Below are 16,212 nucleotides of genomic sequence, written 5' to 3' on the forward strand. Positions count from 1 at the left end.
AGATGATGCAGTTTCCTGGCAGTGGGCTGACACTTTAACGACTAATTCTGACACTTTTCTCACCTACACTCTGCGCCATCTTTCCTTTACCTCAGGTGAAGCCTGAAGACCAGGTCTGGAGAGTCAGTAAACACCTGTCAAACAGAACATGAGCTGCACCCACGCACCACTGGACTCACCCACTATAGTCATGAGAAAAAACACACACACTTATTTTACTTTACTTTTCTTTGCTATGGAATGTGAACAGCCATAAGACAAGAAAGACAAAAATAATGGTTGACTTTACCCAGCAGAGGGAAAAGTCATATAGTTAAAAGATGGAAAAATTAAAGCTAGATCAGACATGATCAGAATGAGTAAATGTGTTCAGCAGAGCGCATAACTTTTCCTTTTTCCCACGCGAAATTGGACTCAGCTATCAATCATCGTCAATCAGCTTCCTGTCAGTCAATACTTACACCTTCATTCACTCTCTTCCGTTTTACCCTGAGGGAACAGTCTCAGCAGACTCATTAAAAAGAGAAGGCTGGAGTGACATCACTGGTGCTTTTTCTTTACACAAGTTTCTAAACCATCAAAACGTTTTTTTTAACCAATGGATTACTTATTGCTGTTGCGAACACGCAATAAACGGTGTAAAAATACATCTATGTAACCAACAGACTGGTCCTTGTGTGAACAAACATTCAAATGTAACCTATTGTATAATTAAAAATTAAAGTACAACCTAACATATGCATTTTCCTGCAGGCGACCTGAAAAACATATTTTATAAACACTGATTAACATAATATAATAACAAAAATGGTTTATTGCTGGTTTCAAATGTTTGGGGTGAGAAACACAGAGGAAAGTGCACCAAGGAGAGTGACAGTTTCCTTAATATCTGGGGGTTTGTACGATGTTTTCTCTCACAGCTGGGTAAAATGGTAAAATGTGCCCTCTGGGACCTTTAAGCAGTTGGGAAACCAGAACACACTCCACCTATGTCTCAGTGATTGACAGTTAACTATATAACGCTAAACTCTAGAGGTCCCACCCACTTTGACTAAATGGCATGTCATGAAAATACAAGCAACAATAGAGGGCGATGTGCAATCAAAAGTAATGTGAAGGTGAAATCTTTAAGTGAGCAGTTCAGCAATTTAACAGTAAAAGTTCCCACACATTTCAGTATTACTTCTCTTTTAGCATTTTACATTTTATGTAAATAAAATTTTATCGGTCCATATTTGTTGTTAGAGTTTTTTCTGTATTGGTCTATGTTGTATATACACTGTACAACATTAGATATTTCATTGTACATGCTAATTTCCCATATGTTTATATTTAAATAGCCTTTTCTGTCAACTAAATATATTTTTATAAAAAGACTAATAAATATTACTATTAATTAGTAAATCTACATAAATATAACATTTTCACACTGTATTACCATTTGAAGCATATTAGAAATTTTATATCAGCAATACCATGAATTTAATTATTAGCGTATTGGTATTGATTTAAGTGCTGAAAGACAATTAAGTGAACTTTAACATTATATTTTTTAAGTAAAAAATATATTTTTTTAATTGAATTCTAAACTGAGACACCCACTAAAGGCAAACCTTACAGAAACAATCTAAAATACCTTTTTTCCTGTCACAATTAAATAGCTCTCAAAACCACATATCCATGATTGAGGGTAGTGGGTAATTTAATAACGGCCCAACTTGAGATACTTAAGATAAGAAATAAGATCACTATACATGGTCCAGTGTATTTGTCTACTCAACACAGATATACATACTGTAAACTTCTTTCTCTCTCTCTCACACACACACACACACACACACACACACGTGCACACACATACACACTCTTATCACTCAGCATGTCAGTGTGGTGGAGAGGCATCTTGTGTTGCTCAGATTATGTGGCAGGGTAAATAAACGCTAAGTGCTGACAGACGTGCAGGGGGTCGCTGTGATGCACACTAGACAACACTCACACTGTGCAAGGGGCAAGGTGAGGTGACCCTGATCCTCTGCTAACTTAAACCTCTGAGCATCAGCACATGTGCATGTTTTTTTGGTCAAAAAGTTGGCAGTGAGAAATATGTGATACGTGATATTAATCCTTTTGCAAAGATGCAAGACGTTCTTTCCTCTCCTTATTTGGCAAATGGCTCCAAGGTTGCAGCGGAATTAATTTACAATTACTTTGTACAGTACTTTAGTAATCTAAATTGCCCGCTCCCAGATTTAACAACAACTAAATTTAGCATTTGTTCCAGATTCCTGCTCTAGCTGCATTATAACATTCGTATAGTGTTTGCGTGTAACTTGACAGTTACAAATAAAGTGCCGCAATAAGCTCATGAAGCGAACTTGTCAATCATCTTGATGGATGAAGGAGAGGAAACTCTGAATAAGAATAAGAGGACAATTTAATTCACATGTGACTTGCATAAACACATTTTGGTACGCTTTGAAAGGCTGCCTTGTGAAAGCGAACCGAACCAAGAAGAAAATGCAACATTGTAACAAATTAAGTCCCTGTTTCGGAACAAAACGAACGATCTATGAATGAATGAATGAATGAATGAGGCATTTATATAGCGCTTTCATATGTACTACTGTACATCCAAAGCGCTTTACAACCATATCAGGGAATCTCTCCTCAACCACCACCAGTGTGCAGCATCCACTTGGATGATGCGACGGCAGCCACAGTACAACGGCGCCAGTGCGCTCACCACACACCAGCTATAGGTGGAGAGAGGAGAGAGAGTGATAGAGCCAATTCAATGTAAGGGGATTATTAGGAGGCCATGATTGGTAAGGGCCAATGGGTGGAATGTGGCCAGGACATCTATAGGTGTGAAAATGCCCAAAGTCACCATGAAATCTAAGTTGACATTCTTTTTTTTTTATGGAATATTTCAGTATTTATTTTAAATGATTTATCCGTGCACATCAATATTTTTATTTATTTCTGTCCCATCATAATCTTTAATAAAAATAGCTTCCCCTTACTCTTGCAACAACATATCTTCTCTGATGACATGTTTACTGGCGTGAGGGCGGGATGACAAAAGCAAACCACAACCATCAAATCAATTTCTGGTGGACAAAATCAAGTCACACCCTACATTTTTTCTTGTTCAAAAACACAGTAGGGAAGAAAAAAAAAACTACAAAAATATACAGTAAAAACAGTCATATGAAATATTACAATTTAAAACAAGGGTAACACTTTACACTAAGGTTTTGTTTGTTAACATTAGTTAGCTACATCAGTTAAAATGAACTAACAATGAACAATATTTCTACAGCATTTATTAATCTTAGTTAATGTTAACCTCAACATTTACTAATACATTTTTAAGATCAAAAGTTGTATCTGTTAACATTATTAAATGCACTGTGAACTAACATGAACTTGAACATTTGTATTCACTAACATTATGCTGTAAGAATTCATTGCTCATTGTTAATCTGTTAGTTAATTCATTAACCACTGTTAACAAATGAGAACTTATTGCAAAGTGTTACCAAAATAAGGGTTTTATTTTTATTTATTTAAAAATTTGATTTATTCCTGTTATGGCAAAGCTGAATATTCAGCATCATTACTCCAGTCCTCAGTCACATGATCCTTCAGAAATCATTCAAATATGCCGATTTGCTGATCAAGAAACATGTCTTAATTATATCAATGTTTAAATCAGTTGTGCTGCTTAATATTTTTGTGGAAACTGGTAGTGCATATAAAAAAAAATTCAACAACAAGAGGTTCTGCAGAGTTAAATATCTTGATGTATAAAAAAAGAGCAGCAGAGGGCAGGAGAGAGAAATCAAGTATGCAGGACAGCTAGTGAAAAACCGAAAGATGAAAAGTAAGAGCGAAAAGAAGAAAAGAAAAAAAACTCAAATCAGGCCCAGCCTTGAGTCAACAAATGATGCTACTGGGAATCATAGTAGAATTAATTTCATGAGAAAAATGGATTACTCATAATATGAGACTGCAAAAGCAAACAGTCAGAGACAGGATTAGCTCACTAGTCCAGCTGACTTCTGTTTAAAACTGCTATTACTCAAAACTAAAAATCAGAGCCTGGCTTAGAAAGTTGGGAATGCGCCTACAATCACTTCAAACATTTGACTGCATCAAGAGCAGAGCCAGGCACAACATCATGTACACAGTATTATGTGAAAGGACACTCAGCTGTTGACAGTGCGTTTAATAAAGACACATTAAACATTATTGCAATAAAAACAATTAAATAATGAACTAACAATCCATTATTAGCATGCTTTTGAAGAGGAGATGTGACTCACCTGGTAGGTGCCAATACCAATGTGTTTGGGGTCAATTTTAATAAGCTCTGCTAAAGGATCCTGAACACGCCTCCCAATAGACACTGAGGACAAAGAAAAGAATACAGGAAGAAAATGATCTCACCGTTATGTGCAGTTAATGCTCAAATATAATAATGAATGCCTCAAGAGAACAGCAATATTTACACTTTAATAAACCCACAGACTCAATTAAGAATAAATTAAGCTCACATTTGCATAAATCTATGCCAATTAGAGTATTTAAATCATGCAAAGGCCTGTGTGGAACATACTGCACTAATCACATCTTCACAGATTATATTAATAAACAAGATTTGCATTTACTGAAATATCAGGGCTTGCAACACACAACTGTGCTTGTAGTTTAAATGAGATGGTTAAATAGATGCGAAAAAGGAAGGCCAATCACAAATGAGTACGCGAATAGATGCAAAGAAAGACCTATCAGAAATTACTATACAAATTTATCTTTTATACATTATTATTGTTGATGTCATTGTCATCAATTATATTCAATCATCAAGATTTTTATTTTATTTATCTTAAATCAAAATGGAAGTTTTTGGGCTTTTAGTATGAATATGTAGCCTTACTGTTATCTATAAGCATAGCCAAAACAATGACAAAATTCGCATTTTGAAGATCTACGCATTCAAAACTTAGTGTCTCTCACTTCCGCCAATATGGATCAATGATTTTGATGACATCACTTTGCACTTCAGCTACTCATCAGATTTTCTGTCCAATCAAATGCTCTCTAGAATCTGAAGCATCCCGCCCCCTACATTATAAATAGACGCTGAAGCTGTGGCTAAAATCAGTTCATTTGTTCACACACTTACTATTTTCTACATGGTATAATCGCACATAGTGTGCTATATAGGGGATAGGGAACAATTGAGACAGTATAAATATGCTTTCGATCGGGGCAAATGAAGTCTGGTTTCATGTTAGTGTCATGCGAACCGCCGCAGCGCGCACTGCTCCGGTCCAGAGACACAATAGAACAGAGCGGATCATATGAGTGAGTTGGCGCAGACCACAAAACATATCGGACCCATTTGAATTCTGCCCAGAATGCTACATTTTAAAGCGATATGGAGAAGATTAGGAGAAACGGTTAGAGATTAGGAGAAATCCCCTTTTCCTAGTAAATTGTCATACACAGGCAAAGACATGGGCCAACTAAGAGAGGTCAGGTCAAATAAGAATTCAATTAAAGACAAATAAAAACCCATTTCAGAAAAACTTGAATCTAACTTATCCCAGGAAATGTGACCAGCCAAACACAATATTTTAAAATGAAATGAACATAAGCAGTTTGGCGCACTTGTTCCATTAGCTTTATCTAGTCTTGCTGAAGGTCAGCAAATGAAAGTCAGATTTTCATCTTTACTCAACCATGTGTGCGAGAATCAGAGGGCGAGAAAGAAAGAGAGAGCGACTCAGACAGAAAACACGAGACAGAATGTGAGACATTGCGTGGTTTTCTGCCCAAGCACAACCTCCACATTACAGAGTCAGAGAGTGGAGAGAAGTGCTTTTGTGTGCGCTGTACAAGGCCTGAGCTGAAACTCCATCCCTTTCCAAATATTATTACAGGCAGCAATTTCCCACAGAGTTCAATGTGGAGACGCAGCGAGTGAGGCTGGTGATCACGCTCCAGCAAGCCACCTCAAAACCTCCTTCAACAGTCACCCACTTCAGCGAGCACATACACCTTGATCTTTATAGAAAGCCAAACACCTCTGGAAACAATTGTCCTCAATCAAGATATGAACACCTTTCTCTACTGCAGGCATGACAGAGTAGGTCAGGAAGAGTCATATAATGACAAATTCATTAACATATAAATGCCAACATTTACTCAATTATGACATGGTGTTCATAAGAAAGAAGTATATTAAAGCCCCGTTCACACTGCCAACGACACACAGTGACAAAGCGACAAGATCCCATTCATTTCTGGCGACACGAGCAACAGTGACCATTGGCGATAGAATGTAGGCATGTCAAGTGACGCAAGTCACACGACAAAAGCTCAAATTTTTTACCTTTATACAAATTAGCAGCGAATTTCACAAGCAACAACCAAAATGATTGAAGACTGTCAGTGGAGCTCACGTTACTGTCTCGAGCGCAGGTAAAACAGGACAGAGTTCTGGAGCGATTACACTGTTTTATATTATTTGACTGTAACCACATACATGGACATAAAATGATGCATGTAAAAGAAACTGTTGGCAGGCTTAGTGAGTTGGATTCATACATTGATTGTTTATGTTGTTAACTATATGATGCAGTGAACAGTTTAGCACTGCTGCAGTTCATATTACAGTTTTTCCTCTGCATTATGTTGATTAATAATTTAATAATTTAATGCACTGAGCACTGCTGTATTTTATATCACAACACTCTACAACAGCAGAATGCTACTTTTAATTTCTTTTGCATTTTCTAAAGATATGGGAGTGGGAAAGCCCACACACATCTTCACGTACAGAGACTATAGCGGTATACAGCGACATAGTCGATGGCAGTGTGAACAGGGCTGAAGAAGAAAGAAGGAAGTTACAAGATTGCATGATCCTTTAGCAATCATTCTAATATGCTGATTTGGTGCTCAATAATGCCTAGTACACTGCATGATTTTAGCCCAGATTTTCACTCACAGAGTTTTGTGGAAATCACAGATGAATGCTTGAAAGCGGAAGAAAATCGGTGCTTGTTCACGTGAGTGACAATCGAGTAGTGTGTGCTATCAAAGACACAAACTTAGAAGCACCGATTTATTTCAGATCACTGAAATATTTCATGCCTGTAAAAAATGTAGCATGCCAAATATCTGGGCCTGTCTGCGACCCCGAGTCCTGCAGTGTGAAATGTGTTTTGACTGGAAATGACATTTGCCACGACCTAAAGCCAATGAGAGAGTAAGATACAGGGCGAGGGAAATAAACCTTCCTTGTTATTATCAATCTTGAAAACAGTTGTTATTTGTTATTTTTGAAGAACCATGAAATTTAGAAAGTAAGCAGAAATTAAGAATTATTTGTTATGAGTAAACACACATACATATATATGCACACACACACACATTATGTATGCTAGTGATGTAGAATTGTGTTTAATGCGTAAAACACAAAACACTGGACACATTGACACACATCCCACATAGGACGGTCCAATTTCTTACGCCTCTCATAAAAGCGATAAATATAGCTCCCTAGTTTGCGCTTGCATTTGACCAGAGGAAAATTTATGATTAATCCCATACTGATTTACTGCTTTTATAGAGGAAGTCTGGTATAATTCTCAGATCCTGTTTTTGAGAACATTTGAGTGATATCCAAACTTTTCGCCTTGCTTTTTTATTTTTTTGTTAGAGTAGAGGGTGGTCTAAACACAGACAAACCTTTTTACAGAAAGTTCTGTTTCACAGAAACAGATGGTTCTAGATGGTTTGATAGACTGTGAAAAACTATTTTGTGCAATTCCACGCAAAACTGTCACATCCATAACGCCACCACAATGCCATGGTATTTAGTTGGCGTTATGGATGTGACAGTTTTGCGTGGAATTGCCCTGTTTCTTCTTCTGAAGTCCATGTAATCAAGTACTGGAGAAATTAATGTGGCCTAAAGGAGACAGGGAGCCTCTTTCAGACTAAGGAGACAAGGTTGACTGAAATGGCACGTAAAGGTCTGGTTGAGTGGGAGCTGAGTTGGACTGACAGGTAAGGCGGTTGCCTTTGACTGGAGACTTGGAACTGGAGAATCATTCAGAGGGACAGCTTTCATTCAGTGTTAGTACTTTAGTACAAAAAACAAGACATATCCTGCCAGTGAAGCTTTGACTTTCATGTACACAAGTTTGTATGTTTGCAAAACCCTAAAACCAAAGCCTTGCATTTATATAAAAGCATCTTTACCATTAAATGTAAATAACTTAAAACACTAAACAAGAGATATTGTCAAAATGTTAGGATTCTTTATTTAGTTTGAATTGTGTATATTGTGTTGCTCTGCATTGAATTTTGTAAAATGTGATTAGACAAAACTATTTTAATGTATAGTACATAGGCTTCAAAACAATTATTTTAATCTTTATTACACCATAATATTTTTTTTACTAATTTAAAAAAATACTGTATTTATTGTTTTGTTATATTTAATTATATATATATATATATATATATGTATATGTATATGTATATGTGTGTGTGTGTGTGTGTGTGTGTGTGTGTGTGTGTGTGTGTGTGTGTGTGTGTGTGTGTGTGTGTGTGTGTGTGTGTGTGTGTGTGTGTGTGTGTGTGTGTGTGTGTGTGTGTGTGTGTTAATAATATTTTTAATAATACTCTATTGATTTATTTATTTATTAGCACTAGCAGGCTTGGCAAATAATACAGATAATGTTAAATCCTTGCCTCAATTACAAAATCTGCCAATAACCTTGTCAACGGCTGATAAACATTTTCTGTTTTTAGTGTTTGTTGATAATTTTGAGCAAAAACTATGTACAAACAAGTGTTTCTTTGATTTCAGATTTTGTGTATGTCTCATTCGACATCTTTAAATTCCATTCCATAAATCTGCATTATATCAGACATAAAAAGAAAAAAAAAAAAGAAAAAAAAGGTCAATCACTAGTTTTGAGAGCGTGAAAAGAAGGAATATGTAAATTACCTGCACTCCTTAGGTTGGGATCCATGTCGGGCATTTCTTTAACAGCCTCAGGACTCACACTGTAGATGGACGCTCCTGCTTCATCTGTTATGCTGAAACAACAAAGACACACTGAAGCTGGCTTCCAAGGAAATCAGAGAGGTAACCTCATGAAGACCCCAGTGAACTTATGAAGCTCCCTCAGTACATCTAGGAGGCGTCAGACCAAAGAGTACATTTAAATACATTTCCATAGAAAGCTTGTAGTTGATACAGCAGGAACCGAAGTTTAGAGTACACAGCAATGCATGGAAGAAATACTACAACACACAAACTCAGCCCTGTTTTCATTGGAAAATTAGATTTTTTTTAAATATTTTTTTTAAATATTTTTTTTCTTGAGTTCAGAATGTTATAACTGATTTCTGTGCTGCCATGCACATATAGAATGTTCTGTTACAAGTGTCATCCATACACATTTACAATCTGTACATGCAAATTTTGAGGAATCTTTATTCCTAAGAGTAGTGCAAACATTTACTAACATTTTAGTATTTACTAACATTTACTAACATTTATTAATTACTAATAGTTATTTAAACCATCTGACAGCCCAAATATTTAGCAAAGCATTGGCATCTTTCCAAGTACTCCCTTGGATGCACCTTGTTGTGAATCACTGGTTTAGGGATTCTCACTTGGGTGTCAACTAGATTGACTCTCAACACATTTTCAGTAGCATGTGTATTGTTCTGCTTGCCACTCAAAGTGATTTATATTACACTAATTGCAGAGTCAGTCCCACCGCAGGGAGCAGGGTGACGACCACATAGGCTCAAAGGTGAAAGAGTGCACTCGGTTATATTTCCATCAGTAAAGTAAACTCTACCTGAACCTGAACCAACTAGGCTACAAATACAACACTAACAATAATTACCACATAAAACACAAGTTTCACCAATTTAACCACTAACATACTGCAAAATACTACTGATTCACATATTAAGAGTTTTGAACCATTAATTTGTGCAATAAAATGTCCTAGTAATCTAACGCCAAGGAAAATATGAAAATATGGGTAAATACTGCCATCTAGAGGACATAATGGTAAATGTGCTTGTCTACTATATTTATGAAAAACTAGTCTAAATAAATGTTAAACAGTCTTGCTGGAACAGATTGATGATTACCGGCTACTTTAATAATAATAATAATAATAATAATAATAATATAATAATAATAATAATTATTATTATTATTATTATTATACATTAATAATTCTGTAAATTATTAAATACAATTAACAAAGAAATCTGAAAGATAATTTTTGTACACAATTTAATTATATGTTATTATGCAAGTTATCAATTTTTTCCTTTTCTAAAACCTCAAAACCAGCCTTTCCTTCCTTTACAACTTAACTGCCTGGTTGGGCACATAATAAAACTGACCTCTCTCTGAATGACCATACAAATTAGAGCAGATCACCACTGCAGCCTCCATTACATTTGCTTCCTCTCTATTGGTGCCTAAGGGCTCTTTGGGTAACTTTGCCAATTAGTGTCATCATACTTATGACAGGATGCAGAGGCTTTGTGACATGGACCACCAGTTTGACTGGTGTCCTCATTTTCCCAGATCCTTTCCCCTCCTCCCTCTCACTCCAATAGCTGACATATACAGTAGCCATGATGACAGGACTAACGAGCCCTGGCATATGACCTAGTGGTCACGGTGGAGCAGGTTATTAGAAAGATTATTAACAAATTAAGAAGGAAACACATGCCAACTCTGATAAACATTCAAATAAAACTCATAAATATAAAACCACATATTATTTAAAATACGATAAATAAACCATATAAATAAAACTAATTGTTCTTCATGAAATGAAAGGATGGAAAGTTATCTAAATGTCTCCTTCAGACATACACAGAGACAATGCATGGCCAATAAACATTCACTAAGCATTACGCCTCATACGTTTTTGTTTTTTTTTAAATATGAGAATATGACCTTTTAAACAATATATTATTATAATTACATAAATTCTAATAATATATTAAGAATGATGTAATTATAATAAACAATTACATAAATTCTAATAATATATTAAGAATGATGTAATTATAATAAACTATCTATTATTATAATTACATAAATTCTAATAATATATTAAGAATGATGTAATTATAATAAACAATTACATAAATTCTAATAATATATTAAGAATGATGTAATTATAATAAACTATCTAGTTTAATAATTATAATATACAATGTATAGAAATAATAATACAAATTAAATTATTAATAAAAATTATTGTTATTATTATTATTATTACACAAATGTATTTCCTCTTGACTCAGGATGTGCACAAGTAATTGACTCATCGTTTTTTTTTTACATTTATTTTTAAAATGTATTTTAGTTCTTTTTTTCCTGAAAAGAATATCAAATTAATACTTTTTTTTTTTACTTATTAAAATTTTCATGTAATAGATTACTTTAATTCACTTAATATGGCTCTCTAATTTTAAGAACCTTCAAATAAATTAAACGTTCATTAAATATTCTATTAAATTCAGTTTATTTATAGTTTGTGGTTGATTCTATAGTTTAATTATAGTTTGTGATATTAATTTCATGTCAGTCCTTCCTTATCAAACTAAAATAGTTTCTTTAGTACTAGTCCTTCAGTGTGCAGAATGTTTCTGCACTCTTTCCACCAGAATGATATGACAGCAGTGCTTAAAGACAGAAAAGGACAGAAAAGGAGAGAGCAGGTTTTTGATATTGATAAAGATAGGAACCTGTCATGTTTGAATAAATCAGAAGGCCTGCGAGGGTTAATGGGTACAAGCCCTGAACCATTCTGACATGGATATGCATCACATCGACCAACCACTTCTCTTCATTAAGGGCACGGCTGAACTTGTAAAAGGGCAGGCAGCAGAAGGCTGTGAGCACTCGGCCCAGCATAAGAACAAAGACAAAACCTGCCTGCAAGTGTAGCAGATGACTTGATGACCCTTGAGGTCTGACAGTCACTCACTTACTCACACTCAATACACCCACACATTGGGGACTATCATGTCTCTATGAGAGTCTCTGGGCAAAGTCATGGCCGGGCCCCCTCTAACTGGAAGTAATTGTGGTATTCTCTGTGTTTGTCATCATCCTCCAGGCTGGTCCATCTCCCCCTCCCAATGTCCATGACCACCGGGTGACACCAAGAGATGGATACATACTTTGATACTTGCCCCCTAAACACATGTTCTAATTAAACGCATTCATCAGATCTGTCTGCGGGGTGAAGAAATATCGTCACAGTATCTCCAAACCTGTAGATAGAAGTCCAATGTTCTTGATATTACTGGTTAAATTTAAGACAAAATGTGCTGTTTTTATCTAAAAAGGTGAGGAAATTCTAAATTCTTCTACACAATGAAAGTTTTGGCCCTGCAAACTATCAAGTAAATTAGCTAAACAAAAAAATGTATTTATGCAGTAGAGTAGAAAATTTGCCTGCCTCTTATTTTCGAATCAACTTTTCTGTTAGTTTGCTTTTCAGGGCAAAAACTACCCAGTCGTTATAGTTATGAGGTCTCTGTGAATAAACATATCATTATGCATTTATCCTTTGAAAGATAAATGTTAAATTGGATACAAGAAAAAGGTAATATTATGAAATATTACTACAATTTAAATCATTTTCTATTTTAATAAATTATAAAATTAAATGTAGCCCTGTGATCAGTACTCCAGTCTTCAGTGTCACATGATCCTTCAGAAATCACTCTAACACGCTGATTTGCTGCTCAATCAAAATTTCTTATCATCAATGTTGAAAACTTAATATTTTTGTGGAAACTGTTGTGTTTTTTGTTTTGTTTTTCTTTCAGAATTCTTTGAGGAACAGAAAGTTCAAGGAACAGAATTTATTTGAAATTGAATTGTTTTGAATATTATAAATGTATTTGTCACTTCTGATAAATTTAATGCATCCATGCGGAGTAAAAAAAAAAATATATATATTTTTTTTTACTCTTACTGAGACCTTACTGAGAATTTCAATGTGCACTGAATGGGATATAGATTATTAGCAATATATCATTTTAAATGAAAAATTATTTAAGCTCAATATATCATCATCAACTGTGCGAAATTCTGTCTTTTGTCTTTCACGTAAGCTGAAACAAAAAAATTACATTCTTATGAAATGTTGGCCAATTACTCATAGCCAGCAGACCCAAGGGATTCCCAAAAGAGGAAAAAAACAAAACAATCACGAGATATCAGACCAATGCCAAGTCTAAACACTATGACATTTTTTGCCTAGAAAAGGGCCAAAATGGCAGGTGTCAAAGGCCGTCAGTCTCAGGCTCTGTGCTAGAGGGTAGCAAGTGCCTAGTCAGCGTGGAGGTGCAGTTAACAGCACATTCAAGCTGCCACCACCACACAAGTCTGAAAAGAGCAAAACCTCACAGTCACTCACGTCAAACTGGTGGCAGATGTTCATCACCCCCTCAACACCCCTTCCTCCTTTAAACACCCAAAGAACTGCGGAAGAGGGAGTCAGCTGTCCAGATTACTGGATGTTTTCCTGTGTGTGGCAGGCAGGAGCCAGTAGAGGGGGTTTTGAATATGTTGGTGTCCAAGCCTTAAACTCAAGAACCTCATCTTAACCAAGAATATTTTGGAGATTTAATGGTTCACATTGTGGACTGGATCTAGCAATTCAAAGCACTCAAGTATAGCCCACAAAAAGGATATTCCAGAGCTTTCCGTATTCTAATTTTCAAGACCAGTTTCATTGGAAGCCTAGTTCATATATGCAGATGTGGAATTGAGGTTTCTATGTTTTGATGTTGCTTGCGTTTTCTTTTTCTGTACTCCAAGGGCTATAAACTACAACCTAAAACGGCCTAACACAAGTCAATGAGGCATGAAATGTGCAGCATGTTAAAAACTTTACTGGTGGGGATTGCTTCCAGTTGTTCTGACATCACAAGAGCACATTAGATTAGAAATTGACAAATGGGGATTTGGCATCTGAGTTTAAGGCAATGGAAACTTTCAAGCGGACGGCTTGCTTGATCTCATGCTTGGCTGCCACGGATCAATCAGCGCTAGACGGATAGGGAGTGACATTGCAGTATTCGTGTCCGTTCTTCTGGAAACTTCGTGTTAAATACAAGAAAGTATTCATAGTAAGCTAGCGTGTCTCATAACACAGATGCCAAAATCTCTTAATATAAAAAGTTTCTATAACATATATAATGTAATTTCATTTAGATTTTTTATGATTGGATGTTCCATGTTCTTAGTCATTGGGACATACATGCTAATACACTAGTGCTGAAAACTTGTTTTTATTTTTAAAGAAATTAATATTTTTATTCAGCAAGGATGCATTAAATGACTCAAAAGTGACAGTAAAGGCATTTATAATGTTACAAATTATTTCTATTTCAAATCAATGCTGTTATTTTGAACTTTCTATTCAATAATAACAACAACAACAACAAAAATACACAGACAAAAATATTAAGCAGCACAACCATTTTTAACATTGATAATAAGAAATGCTTCTTGAGCGGCAAATCAGCATATTAGAACAATTTCTGAAGGATCATGTGACACTGAAGACTGGAATAATGACTGCTGAAAATTCAACTTAGCCCTCACAGAAATCAATTACATTTTAAAATATATTAAATTAGAAAACAATTATTTTAAATTGTAATAACATTTCACAATATTACTGTCTTACTGTATTTTTTTTTTTTAAGTAGCCTTGGTGAGACCTTTTTCAAAAATATTTAAAAAAAAATATTCCAAACCCAAAACTTTTGAACGGTATTGTATGACACCACATATCAGTTAAATTCTATGTAACAAATTACTGTCATTTAGCAAACTTAAACAGCCCAGATTTAGGTAAACAAAGTATATTAGTTGAAATATTTTGATTGTTTTTAATTCTGAACATGACGTACCTGCAGCACATGTCCTGTCATGGCTTATAGCTTTATAATGAATTGGTCAATGTGTTTTCTATTCCAAAAATTATTGTATATAGTAGGATATTATAGATCAAATAGAGATACTACACATTTAAAAACCTGACTGCTTTACTTTTCGATGGCAAGATAAATCTAAGAGAAAATGTAAGATGGCATATTGTTCAACTCAACTCAACCCAAATTGACGTAAATAAAAGCCCCACCACTGTCAACCCCACACAGACATTACCATACATTTCAATAAATTAACATCTGTCAATCAAAATTAGGGAGGCTCAAGACAGTTGCTCATTGAGCCACTGGTTCTGGGTGTCCTCTGTAATGCGGACATCTATCCCTCAGTGAGCCATTAGCCGTGGGCCTGTGACTGGCAAATATTCCTCCGCATTCCTCACTGTCCTAATCACCCTACCCAGAATCCTCCTCAAAGGACAAACTTTCCTGATGCAAAATTCTAGTCATCCAAGACCTTACAGCAAAAAGTGATTTCACTTTACCAGGAGCAAGCTGGCAGTAAAGGGCAAGTATTAATATTATATATCTGGGCATATATATGAAATAAATAAAAACATTAAATATATAAATATAAGCTATGCATAATAATAATAATAATAATAATAAATATTATTAATATACATTGCTTATATATATATATATATATATATATATATATATACACATACACATACACACATATATATAAATATATATATATATATATACATATATACACATACATACATATATACATATATATATATATATATATATATATATATACACACATATTCACACACACACACATACATACTTTACACATGCTTGCACCAGGTAAAGTGAAATAATAATAAAATATTGTAATATTGTCCCTTCTAAAAGCAGCAAACGTTTCATTTAGACTTTTTCATCCATGCTGACATTGCATCTGCAAGTGTTAAGGAAATTGTAAAGATGCGACTATTCATAATTTACAGCAAGTGGTGGTTTCCTTCCTGTTAAGACTGAAGTGGTCATGCTTAACAACTGATCCCAGCAGTAGAGTGTACTCAAAGAAAAATGAAAAAGAATAGATGAGAGAGAGCTCCTGTAATTCTGCTTTCTCCTGCACAGTGAGTCTAATGACCAGAGACTGGCCGGCTGGTGGCAGAGAGCAAGCCTGAGGGGAGAAGG

The 16,212-nt window shown here is 35.1% G+C and overlaps 1 protein-coding gene across 1 annotated transcript in view; it reads right to left on the bottom strand.

Moving 5' to 3' along the window:
• The window catches only part of srbd1 (S1 RNA binding domain 1), a 55,968-nt gene that overhangs the window by 21,159 nt on the left and 18,597 nt on the right, over nt 1-16,212 (bottom strand). The window contains exons 15-16 of the mRNA XM_082154236.1: nt 9,035-9,126; nt 4,329-4,411 (exon numbers count right to left, since the gene is read on the bottom strand). Coding sequence (XP_082010362.1) covers nt 4,329-4,411; nt 9,035-9,126 — 175 coding nt within the window. The remainder of the gene's footprint in view (nt 1-4,328; nt 4,412-9,034; nt 9,127-16,212) is intronic.

Source organism: Leuciscus leuciscus, assembly GCF_965113295.1.
Source record: "Leuciscus leuciscus genome assembly, chromosome: 22".
Lineage (NCBI taxonomy): Eukaryota > Metazoa > Chordata > Actinopteri > Cypriniformes > Leuciscidae > Leuciscus > Leuciscus leuciscus.